The 13,231-nt window shown below is 38.4% G+C and overlaps 1 protein-coding gene across 1 annotated transcript in view; it reads right to left on the bottom strand.

The window, feature by feature from the left end:
- Fs(2)Ket (Importin subunit beta Fs(2)Ket) overlaps positions 1–11,290 on the bottom strand; it is a gene marked incomplete at its 5' end in the record, with an annotated part of 55,007 nt that extends 43,717 nt beyond the window's left edge. The window contains 5 exon segments of the mRNA XM_070088527.1: positions 5–178; positions 1,881–2,006; positions 7,050–7,232; positions 10,353–10,547; positions 11,108–11,290. Coding sequence (XP_069944628.1) covers positions 5–178; positions 1,881–2,006; positions 7,050–7,232; positions 10,353–10,547; positions 11,108–11,290 — 861 coding nt within the window.
- Positions 11,291–13,231: the final 1,941 nt, after the last annotated feature.

Raw genomic sequence — 13,231 nt, 5'->3', positions numbered from 1 at the left:
TCACCTGTAAAGCACCCTTAGCATAAAATCTGGATGTCCTCTCTGGTGGACGGCCAAGTTCAGCAGCTTCAGAAGCTTCTATAGCAAGATCAACTTCTTCATCACATACATTGGACCAAAACTCAATTCCCTGAAGTGCCACCTCATCAATGTCACTCTTCATGGCTTCTAGTGTAATCTGTGTATAAACAAATACCATAATATATACTATATGTACACGAATGGATCAAAGTAGAATGACATGGAGAGCGTATAAACATGTAGGGAAAGAAAAGCGGGGTCGGGGCCGTCCTCGAAAAGACTGGAGAGAGGGGATAAAGGAGGTTTTGTGGGTGAGGGGCTTCCAGCAAGCATGCGTGAACGTGTTAGATACGAGTAAATGGAGACTAATGGTTTTTGGGACCTGATGAGCTGTTGGAGGGTGAGCAGGGTAATATTTAGTAAAGGGCTTCAGGGAAACCAGTTATTTTTATATAGCTGGACTCGAGTACTGGAAATGGGAAGTACAATGCCTACACTTTAAAGGAGGGATTGGGATATTGGCAGTTTGTTGGGATATGTTGTATATCTTTATACGTATATGCTTCTAAACTGCTGTGTTCTGTGCACCTATGCAAAAAAACAGTGATTACGTATGAGTGATGCAAAAGCGTTGAATGACGACGAAAGTATTTTATTTTTCGGGATTTTTTTCTTTCTTTTTGAGTCACCCTGCCTCGGTGGGAGACGGCCAATTTGTTAAAAGGGGGGGGGGGGGCACTTTCATGCATTGATACAAATTTTTGGAACTAGGTAGTTACTTCAAAGATGTGTAAATACACAAAAGGACCAATATTTCAATATTTTTTAATATTGTACATGGTGAAGTTAAATTTGCATTTTTTTTTTTTTTTTTTTTTTTTTACCTTTGCCACCCAGCCAAAGGTCAGGCTTTTCTATTAATTAGCTGCTTAACTGGACTGTTGCTATTGGTGGACAGATAGTTAGCACATCTGTCACAGCTTGATTTATTCATCTCCTATCAGATATAATTATCAAGTTTCCTCCACTTTTAGGCAATATTTCCAATACTTGCTAGTAGTAGGTTGATTAGTTTTTGACCATACAGTGTTCTCAGTGCATCTGCAACATCCCATACTTCACAGGATCTATTTTACACTTCCCTATCCCTCCTGTTTTGTATCTAATACGCCTTTAGAGTTCATTCTTTCCATATACGTCTTTTGAGCAGTTGTAATGTCACCACTGAACATGTTACTCTAACACATACTTACAATTTTGGCCATCTACCACACAAATTACTAGTTATTTAATATCTCCAAATGATACAAAGCCATGAATAGTGTTTTTACATCTCTTATTATTTTGATAAGTTCTAAACAAAATGAGCCAAATATAATCATGTACTTGTTACTTATACTCACAAATAATGTTTTGTGCATTCACTTTGTAAATGCTCCAAACACTATTTGCTTCTGTGGAGTCCCACTTTTATAGTTAATCATTTTTTACTTTTTAAACCCCTGAATGTTAGCAAAGAGGAAGAATTTAGCATTTAGGATGTTTGGGTTATTGGGCTGTTAGTACCTCAGGTGCTGTACAACCATGTAATATAATGGAGTACCTATTCCTGTCCTCCAGTACTGGTTATACTGTGGGCTGTTCTAGATTTGTAATGGTGCATTAAAAACTGGTTTGTCACATTATAATACCATGCATTTCTGTACCCCTATTGTCTTTCACTGTTTATCCTTTCTCTTCCTTTTTACACCAATTCTCCCGATCAAGTTAGTTTTTCCCAAGCATTCATTATCTTGAAATGGAGGGGCAGAAAATATTAAAAATTTTTCCCATTCCATTTTTAATATTTAAATACTTACTGCAAATAATGCAGGACCCATGTAGTGTTCCATATACTGATAATATAGAGACATTATTTTCACAAGACACTGCAGCGCTGCCACTTTAATCTGGGTATTCGTTGATTGTGTTGCTTCACAGACCACCTAAAAATAAAAAAACATGAATTACTAATTCATTCTTTTCCAACCTGCCAGCCATTACTCACCAAGGCACAGTAACCCAAAGTAGAGGAAATATTCACTGTCATTCATTTAATAGCAATCTTACGAGGCACTAACATAATATTTCTGATGACCCTCCAAACTGCAACATCCTCACCATTCTTTCAGGCACTGTTCTTCTCACCTCCAAGTGCAGTAGACCCTTGGTTTTCGTCGGTCTTAGTTATTGCCAATTTTGGTTTTGGCCGACTTTTTTCGTTGATTTTCAGCTTTAGTTTTCGTCGATTACCTTAGTTTTTGTCGATCATATGGAACCTGTCCAGTCCCCAGTGCACGGAAAGCAGGGGATAGTGTTGTACAGTCCATTTGTGAAAAGGCAAGGTAGTTGTATGAGGGTCTCAAAGAAACTACCTGAAACAAGTGGTGATGAAAGAATTCAAGGCCAGCAAAGGCTGGTTCGAAAATTTCAAGAAGCGAAGTGGCATACATAGTGTTGTAAGGCACGGTGAGGGTGCCAGTTCAGACAAACAAGCGGCTGAAAAATTTGTTGGGGGGAATTCAAATGTTATGCAGTCTGAAAAATTCCAACCCCAACAAGTGTTCAATTGTGACGAAACAGGCCTCTTTTGGAAGAAAATGCCTAAGAGGACCTACATCATGCAGGAGGAAAAGGCACTCCAAGGACACAAGCCTATGAAAGACAGGCTTACTCTTGTTGTGTGGTAATGCTAGTGGGGACTTCAAAGTGAAGCCTTTACTGGTGTATCCCTCTGAAAATCCCAGTGTGTTCAAGAAAAACAATTGTTGTTAAGAGTAAACTGTGTGATGTGGAAGGCAAACAGTAGAGTATGGGTCAAGGGAAATTTTCCTGGAATGGTTTAATGAAGTATTTGACCCCAGTGTGAAAAAATACCTCCTGAATAAGAAATTGCCACTCCAGTGCCTCCTGTTAATAGACAATGCTCCTGCTCATCCTCCAGACTTGGAAGACCAATTGTCTAAGGAATTCAGTTTTATAACAAGATTTTGCCTCCTAACACCACTCCTCTCCTCCAGCCCATGGACCAGCAGACCATTGCAAACTTCAAAAAACTGTACACCAAAGCAATGTTTCAGAAGTGCTTGGACATAACCTTGGACTCTGAATTGACCCTTAAGAGTGTTCTGGAAGAATCACTTCAATATCTTCCACTGCATAGGCCTTATAGATAAGGCTTGGCAGGGAGTGACTTCCAGGACGATGAACTCTGCTTGGAGAAAATTGTGGCCAAATTGTGTCCAAAAGAAGGATTTTGAAAGGTTTGAGGCTGACCCTGTTGACCATACACCTGTTGTGCAATCAATTGTGGCATTGGGGAATTCCATGGGGATGGATGTGCATTTGGAGATTGGAAGAGTTGGTGGAGGACCACAATGAAGAGCTAACCACTGATGAGCTGTAACAGCAACAGACCACAGCTGAGGAAATTGCTTCAGAGCAGGAGGAAGAGATATGACAGAAGGTGCCTTCTTCAAAGATTAAAGAAATTTGTGCAATGTGGACAAAAGTGCATTCATTTGTGGAGCAATATCACCCTGAGAAAGCTGTTGCAATCCGTGCTGGCGACTTACAATGCCATGTCCCATTTATGGCAAATCTTAGAGACGCCAGAAACAGACCTATCAGGACATATTTTGTGTGACTGGTCCAGCGACTCAAGCTGGTCCTAGCGACAGTAAAAAAAAAAAAAAAGGAGGGAAGTGACCCCAGATAAGAACTTGGCACCTAGTCCTTATGGAGGGGGATTCCCCTTCCAAACACTAACCTATCTTCCCTCTCCCTTCCTCCCTGCCAGCAACAGCCTTCAAAAAAGGTAAGTGTCATGTTTAATGTTCATTAATTTGTGCATGTAAATGTATATTTAACCCCTTGACTATCGCAACGCCAAATCCTGAGGTGTCTCCTAGTGTCGCAAAATTAAAAAAAAAAAAAATCTCATGAAATGATAGAGAATCTTTTCCCGAGTGTAATGACACCAAAAGAACGAAATATGATGGAAAACCGACGGAACTACGCTCTTGCAAAGTTAGCAACCTCGGCGATATTTACGAATTGGTGATTTCACCCACTTTGAGCCCTATTTTCGGCTAATTCCGTTGTTCCAGTTGACCAAACTCATTGCTATTTCTTTAGAACTCCATTTTTTCTATTAACCGAGTACAAGAAACTGTCCATTTACCGATTTCAACTACCCAATAACGAATGTAGTCAGAAATTTGCGATTTGGCCAATTTCACGAAAATTTCAAAATAGGGTCCAGAATGAACAATGCAGACATTCCTGGCTCTAAAATAACATTTTTCTTTGTTCATCAGTCACGTCTCCAGGCCCCTCTGATATTACTCTTGCCATTCTATTTTGAATTTTAATTCAAACAAAAAATAGAAGATTTACTGTTATGCAGACTACTGCAATATTGTAATACATAATTGTATAAATACTGTCAATCCATTCATGACTGCATATTAAAATGGCTACTTGGACGTTTATTGGAATGACATTTGTTTACTTTTGAACATCGGCAAAAATCAAACGTTTCCCCTACTTTGAGCTCCAATTCAAGGTTCTTTTCATGGTAAAACCAATCAAAATCACCTCTATTTCTATGTTTTCCATTCTATTAAATGAGACCAAGAAAGCCAGACTACAACCATAAATACTATACGAAAATAGACCACAAAGTTAGCATCTTAAAAAAAAAAAAATAAATAAATAAATGTCGGAGTTTTTTTTCCTCATGCGCTGTGTGCTGGAGGATTTTTTTTATATTGTGCACTGACCACACAGACCCATTCTCTCACATGTGGGCCTACCAGCTTTCTCCTGCTTGATATGAAGCCGCTAGAATTTATGAGTATACATACATCAAAAACGGTGGCTCGTAAGACGTATATATACGACCAAAACAGTCAAAGGGTTAAGGTAAAAAAAATTTTGATACTTCTGGGTGTCTGGAACGGATTAATTCCATTTACATTATTTCTTATGGGGTAAATGGTTTTGGCCGATGGCTCTGGAATGGATTAAACACGAAAACCAAGGGTCCACTGTATAGTCCAACTAACTAGTTTCCATAAATCTATTAATAAATGCTACCTTATACAGCAACAGAATGACATGTCGTGAAAACCACTGTACTCCACTCGTACAAGTCTGCTGGATGTTCAAGTGCTAAGCACACAAAACCCCTTTTTTTCCCCTCCTTCCAACCCTTCCTGGATGATCCATAACCCTCCTTCCCTCCACCTCAAATTTACATACCCTCTTAAGTTGTCCTATTTTACACCATCCTCTCAAAGTGCCCAACAATCTCAAAACTCCTCCTCAGCCCTCTGAATTGTAGTTTTAATAACACCATTTTCAAATCTCAATGCTCCCAAAATCTGCATAATAACTACATATCCAACACCACTGTCTCGAGCATTTTCCTAACCATCATTAAAAGCCTAGCTTCATAACCATAAGTGAATACTAAACTTGTAGAACAAGACCTCATTCTACTCAGCATTAGTGCCACCCAAAGTAGGTTATCATTCTTGAAGTGTGTTTCACGATGACATGGTGAACAATGTAACGGCATCCACTAGCTCCACAATACCTTACATATCAGTATTTTTTCTATAATGCACATACCCATTTTCTATGATATAGGCCTAACCAAGCAGATAGTCGCCATTTTGGAGGCACTTAAATTTAGGTGTAAATTTACATCACCAGCAGCTTGAGATTTAATACTTTAAAAGTATCAGTCGCTATCTGCAACTTTTTCACAGATACCAATACCATAAAAATAAAAATATCCATTGATTTGCATATTTTGGCACATCCCTAAATATAATAATCATTGAAAAAAGAACTCCCACTGCATTCAATTCACCATAATTACTTGGCTTAACCCTTTCAGGGTCCAAGGCCCAAATCTGGAGTCACGCACCAGTGTCCAAGAATTTTCAAAAAAATAATTTATTTTTTCTTATGAAATCGTAGAGAATCTTTTTGTGAAGGTAATAAAACAAAAAGTTCGAAATTTGGTGGAAAATTGACGAAATTATGCTCTCGCCAATTTTGATGTGTCAGCGATATTTACGAATCGGCGATTTTGCCGACTGACTCCCATTTTAGGCCAATTACATTATTCCAATCAACCAAATTCTTAGCTATTTCACTAGTATTACTTCTATTCTATCGATTGAGCACAAGAAATCGCCAAGTCAACTGTTTCAACTACAAAATAAAGTGATCGGAAATTGTTAATTTGGCCAATTTAACACAAAGTTCAAAATATTCCAATTTCAAAATAGGGTCCAGAATGAACAATGTAGGCATTCCTGGCACTAAACTAACATTTCCTCTGTTCATTAGTTATGTTTTGAGGCTTTACAAATAAATTCCATTTTGATTTTTTATTCACAATGAATTTTTATTCACACCAAAAAATAGAAGATTTACTGTTATGCAATACTGTAATAATTGTATAAATATCATCACCATATTTGTGAATGTATATTAGACCCACCAGCTGACGTGTATTAGACGTGTGAGGTCGTTTGTTTACTCTTGAATATCGGCAAAAATTTAACATTTCTGCTACTTTGAGCTCAGTTTCAAGCCATTTCCAGTGCTAAAACCAATCAAAGTCATCTCTATTTCTGTAATATGTCTTCCATTCTATCAAATGAGACCAAGAAATCGCAAATACAACTATAAAAAACATACGAAAAAACACTGCAAAGTTGCTTTTAATCGAAAAATCATGATTTCATTTTTTTTCTCTCATTATACACAGTGTGCTGCAGGATCTGTTTTATGTGGTGCACACATACCACATAGATGTATTCTCTCATATCTAGGCCCAAATGTACCACTCAGTTTATCAGAGTGAGCTGAGCTCATGGCGTAGATCTACGGTTTGGACCCTGAACGTAAAGCCGTAGATCTACAGGACGGACCCTGAAAGGGTTAAACATTTAAATTTAGATAAACACCTGCATTATGAAGTGTCGTTCAGCATCTCTCTCAAAATTCTGTCTTGTAAATTCTAAGGAGTTGAGAAGAGCTGTTGTTGCTGCCAGTCTAACATGATCATTTGGTTCATCACGTTTCATCCCATGGACAATGGCAGTAAGAATGTTGTTGCTCTGAGCTGCTATAGCCTCTGGTTCAATATCCTGAAAAATAGTAGATAGAAATACAATTTATTCTCAATACACAAATAATTTTCACTAAATTTTTTAACACTACAGTATACACTAAATGGAAACCATTCTGAATTTGCATTAACCAAATTGTGTGTAGAGTACACACAATGTGCTAAACATCCATAACTTGGAAAGTTTATTTATGCAGCAATGCAATAGTGTCAAAACAAGCCAAAGATGCATTAACTTTTGCCATTAATGCAAAGAATCAACCCAAGCCTCACAAAATCAATCCTCTTTCTTTTTAACATGAGCTATTTCCAACTGAGGAAGGGTGACCTGAAGAAAACCTCATTCATCACTCATTAAACAGCATTCTTACCAGAAATGTGGAGATATCACAATTCAAATAACACCATCATCAGTGCACATATTACTTCCAACCTGCAGAATTCAAGCCAGCCTAACCCTCCAACAGCACAACCCATTTACCTTCCGAGCTAACTTCGCACGCATGAATCTCCCGTGGGAGATTCGTCTGTAAAAACTTGCATTTGTGGACAGTGGTGCCTATGCTAACCTTCCTAAGGTGTAGAAATATACCTAGTTGGACAAATCTTATTGAAGTTAGCTGGCCCAGTGGCTAACGCGACAGTCTGGAGTTTTGAGAATGACCGCGGGTTCAAACCCCATTCATGGTATGGTTTGACAGCCCACCTTTGAACAAAATCAAAGACTCGTCAATTATAAGATTCTTGAATGGATAGAAGTACATATTGAACTTCTTTCAGATACACAAAAACATTTCTAATCTTGTATAACCTGTCACTTCTGTCAGGCCTGGTTTTGTCAGAGAAGTGCAACATACATAACAGTAAGCTAAACCTGTTCACTGGGATGATTTCACTGAAGGCGAGGGTACAAATTAGCCGATCTGTGAACCAGTATGATTTTATATTATGCTTATAGACATAAAGCATAAGCATTGTTGCAAAAGGCAAATACATTTCTGCAACAGTTGTCTCTTTCCACCAGTGTAGTCTTGACTGTGGTGATATGATCGTATTTGCCATGGTGTACTCAAAATACTTGTTACTTTCCCTGACAATAGTTTCCATCAAGGGCTGGTCAAAGAATTCCAGTTCATTTGCAGTGTTTCCAAGGGGACAAGTAGGTAGACTTCCACTTTGAGAGACATCAAACTGGTGGGGCTTGGGAACAAAATTGAGATTTTGCTGCCAATCCCAGATATGGTTTGCTGGTGGACACTGGACATCATAAGCTAGTTGTGCTGGTAGTTGTGGTTGTGGTGGGCTGGTGGTTGACGCTCCACTTTGTCCTTGAGCTGAGGAGTCAGTGGCGTGGGTCCCAGCCTGGGCAGGTGAGTCATGCATGGCCATGGCACTACCATCACCACTACTACCATCACCACTACCACCATCACAACCAATACCACCACCTACTGATGCCTGTGGTCTATCCATGCCAAGTGTAGCCACATCATCCTCACTTTCACTGTCTATTCCGGGTGTAAGGCCACGGGATGTACTCCATCCCATGGGCACTGCATAGGCAACACTACCCAAGTGCATGCGGCGGTGTATATACCGACGTTTCACTGGTGAATATGATTCCTCGCTATCACTACTCGAATGATCGTCAAGAGCAATAAAATCACAATGCACGTCACTATCATCATTACTGAAGTCAGAGGCCTGGCCACGCGAAAATTAGCTTTCTCTGGTGACGAGGTAGAACTGAACGTGACAGACGTGCCTACACTAGAGGCTGAGGATCATCAGGATTTTCTGCACTATTATCGATATCCTGGTAATTCCTTTCGGTCACTAACTGATCAAAGCCATAGAATTCGTCTTCATTCCCACTTCCATCATATTCAGAACTATCAGATAGGAAGAGGCGAGTCCCAATTCGGCTTGGAGTGAGAGCTGCCTTGCGACAAGGCATGGTGAACAAAGGTAACCGGGCCAGCATTCCCACAATGCTATGTTGGCCCCTAGAATTTTTCTTCACAGTGCATACACACCACGCAGACCCGTTCTCTCAAATGTAGGCCTATCAGCCTTCTCGCGCTAAATTCAACGCCGCTAGAATTTTGGCGTAGATCTACGGTTTGGACCCTCAACGTATAGCCGTAGACCTACAGCACAGACCCTCAAAGGGTTAATGCCACTTAGGATTACATAATATAAGGGATCACAAAATTATGAAAAAGGTGTGATCAAGTTATATAATTGATTTTATCTTACAGATATAAAGCAGACATTCTATGAGGTTGAAACTAAATGATCAACAAAATTCCTTAATGTGATGATTTTAAGTATCAGCACATAAATGAAGTGACAAATAGAAAGAGGCTCTCAATACTATACCAAGTATTTACTAGAACAGAGATAGACATCTTAAATTATCTGAATCCACCTAATATTCTATCCTCCTTTCACAATTACTCTAGCTACCACCAATAAAGATCAGACATATCAATCACTTTTCTAAAAACAAGTTCAGAAAGATTTATTCTATCCATACAGTAAAAGAACTGCTGCCTATCACATCTTTCATAATTATTTATCCTCTTCTTAAAACAATTATGTATTAAACACTTACCTCAAAACACATGAAGTTTACTTTGCAACTCCAAACTACTACTACCCCCCCCCCCCATTATGCCTTCTACAAAAGTCATTTACCTTTAGCAGATATCTCAAGTATTCTCACTTGATTTAAAACAATCAAAATATTTACCCATCTCCAAAAACCTCTAATTCCTCACTTCGAACGGCATTAAGGAAAGGTTAATCTATATTTAATAAAACTTCTGGCAAGGTTGTATTAGGTTAAGTTTTGGTTAAAATTAAATAACTGAACTAACTATTCTAATGAATATATCGATCAACTGGTATACCTGCAGGAGGAGGGTGTTCCGGGGGTCAATGCCACTACAGCCTGGCCCATGACCAGGCCTCTTATAAAATAATTTAAGAAAGTCTGCTCATTTGATATCACTGCTTAAAAGCATAACATACTGTGTATAATTGATCTCCATTACATAAACATTAACTGAATTTCTAGTGACATTTCTGAACCCTATGCAATGTAATAAATTTGTTAGCCACCACTATTTCTCACCTGACATATATATCCAATTGCTTCTAAAGTAGATTCTTTGGTCATATCCGTTGCCCCAGGAGCAGTCACATTGGCCACTAACTTGTCAATAAGGTCTGGCCATTGCCCAACAGGGATTTCTGTGAGTGCTATGTAGGCTACGCACTGAGCAGCAGAACTAGGACGATTCTGTTCTGTGCCCAGTGCCCCAACAACCTGAAAAACTAATTTATTTAGAAAATGGTCCATGTAAATGTGTGTATGCAAAAAAATGCAAATGACAATACTAGAAGATGAAATGAGAAACAGCAAGATAACCTTTGCTGTTCACCAGTAATATTTTATTTATATTTAAAACGTACAAGTTTCTGAAATCTTACTTTTTTTTTAACCTCACTTTTAGACAGATTTTAGCGCTACCATTGTCTTATTTCTCTGCAAAACTGCATTAAAAATACAGTGGTACCTAGGGATTCGAACTTGATTCGTTCCAGAAGGTTGTTCAAGTGCCGACACCAAACAAATTTGTTCCCACAAGGAATAGTGTAAATTAGATTAATCCGTTTCAACCCCCCCCCCCAAATTACACTTATAGAAGCACTCACAAATACACTTGCGTGACTGTTCGAGTTTTGAGCTGCTCGTATCCCGAGGTACCACTGTATACAAGGGAATTATTCCAACACTCCAGATCATTTTATGCTTATATCAAGTACTGTATACTAAAAAAAAGTAAAACAGCCAACAATACTCTTTATACTTCATATTTAACTTACATTACTTTTAACGTAGTCCCTGACATCTGGAGGGAATGCCAACCAGCGCTGTTGGTACTGTACTTTAACTTTGGCATCATTTGAGGCTAATGTATTCTTCAGTTGAATACCCGCAGCCATACGTGCCACCGTTGAGTTCCCACCATGGTGAAGGACATCGCTGAGTATTTTGACATATTCTGGCTGTAAGAAAAAACTCCATTTTATTTTTTATAAAATGAAAAAAATTCTAAACATTCATGATGTATCACTATTCATTGCTCTGAATACCTAAGACAATTTATCAGTCAGTGTAAATAAAGGGATAACTTTTTTTTTTAGAAACACCTGGTATTTATAAAGGAGTGTGAGTGTATATTTACAAATACTGTATTGTATGTTTATTAAAATACTGTATTGTATGTTTATTAAGAGGTACCATAAACCAGCACTACAGTTGTAATCTAGGTTCACAGGGTTATAAATTATTTAATTATTACATTCATGGGGAGGAGTAATAAACTTTAAGGCTCATGCAGTGCCTGTGGAAATGGAAAACAACAGGGTTCAATACATGAGCATCAGAGAACCTTACTGGTGGTGATAATTTTAAAGATCAATTAAGTTAATATACACTACAACATTCTCCTTAAAGACATACTTGCAGGTAACCCAGAAATTATTAAAGACCCTCCAAGAGTGTCATACAGTACAGTAGGACCCCACTCATATGGCAGGTTAGGTTCCAGGCTACCGCTGGAAAGCGGACATTGCCAGAAAATGAAGAAAGCCATTTTTCTCCACTTATAAATGCCAGGTAAGTTTATACTAACACATTAAGAACTAGGCATTAAAAACAATAAAATGTAAGATGCACACAGACCACCCATTACAGTGGACCCTCGGGTAATGGCGGCATCGGCTAATGCCCAAGAACTCTTGTTAAGGACATTCATCCCGAACGTCTCCGAGTGGTCTGAGCCCATGTATAGCCAGTGTGCCATTGTTTACGAGCCATAGAGGACAATTCCACACGTATATGCGATATATTTTGCATCTGCTAAATAAGCCACCATGGGCACAAAAAAAGCTTCTAGTGCCAGCCCTGTGGTAAAGAAGGAAAGAAACAAAAGAATTCAAGAAAAAAGTGGTAGCAAAGTACCAAAGTGGAGGAGGAAGAGAGGGGAGAATGTGCCTCTTGTAGTGATTCAGCGATCCTACGATATGAACGATACTAAAGCAGCAGGTGTTGATAAAGGCTATAGAGCCAGCCAGCGATACAGTGTAGAATTAACAGTGTAGCAAGTAAGTTAAGCGATAAAAAAACGACACTAAAGTAACTATGTTGTTGGATGTATATTGGGCCACTGAACATACGCCAGCCTACTATCTTCCACCACCCTAAACCTCTGCCAGCATCTCCTCCATCAAACTAACTAAACTAACATCTCCAAGGTAAGTGTAAACATAAAAGTGTAAGTATAAAAGTAAATATAAGTGTAAATATAAAAGGACCCCAATGGAAATAAGTCACTGACTTTTTTGAGTTATCCTAGGTACTTTACACATATGCTGCTATGTATGATAATCTACGTAGCTATGTGTATACCTGAATGAACTTACTTATTTATAAATTAAATGTAAATATTTATTTATAAATTACATACATTAAGTGTGATAGTGTTGGTGGCTTCTGCTGCCACCTCCACCGCCACTTAATATGTACGGCTTCTCTCAGTGGTCCTTATAAGCCCAACAATACTTCCACCACTTACTCTTCTCATACATTATGACATTTTATTCACTCTAGAGTATATATGTTTCTATGTTATTAACATTGTTTATTATGTCACATTAGATGAACTGTGATAGATAAATAAGCCGTAGAGATATTAGCATCATATTGAAGCATAATAAACTCGTCTTCCTCGCCGCCACCTTGTCTTCCATACACCAACAAGAGTCAATAAAGGTAAGTGTGATGTTAAATGTTCACTTATCCATTTTATTAGGGCTTTATATTTATTTGTCATTGTTTTCTGTATGTATATCTATACAGTGAACCCCCGATCAACGAAGGCATCGTCTAACGATAAATTCGACTAATGAAACATTTGAGCGTAAAAATTTTGGCCCGACCAACAA

This window comes from Cherax quadricarinatus, chromosome 25 (assembly GCF_038502225.1).
Source record: "Cherax quadricarinatus isolate ZL_2023a chromosome 25, ASM3850222v1, whole genome shotgun sequence".
Taxonomy (NCBI): Eukaryota; Metazoa; Arthropoda; class Malacostraca; order Decapoda; family Parastacidae; genus Cherax; species Cherax quadricarinatus.
The sequence above is the reverse complement of the archived record's forward strand: the minus strand, read 5'-3'. Positions and strand labels throughout refer to the sequence as shown.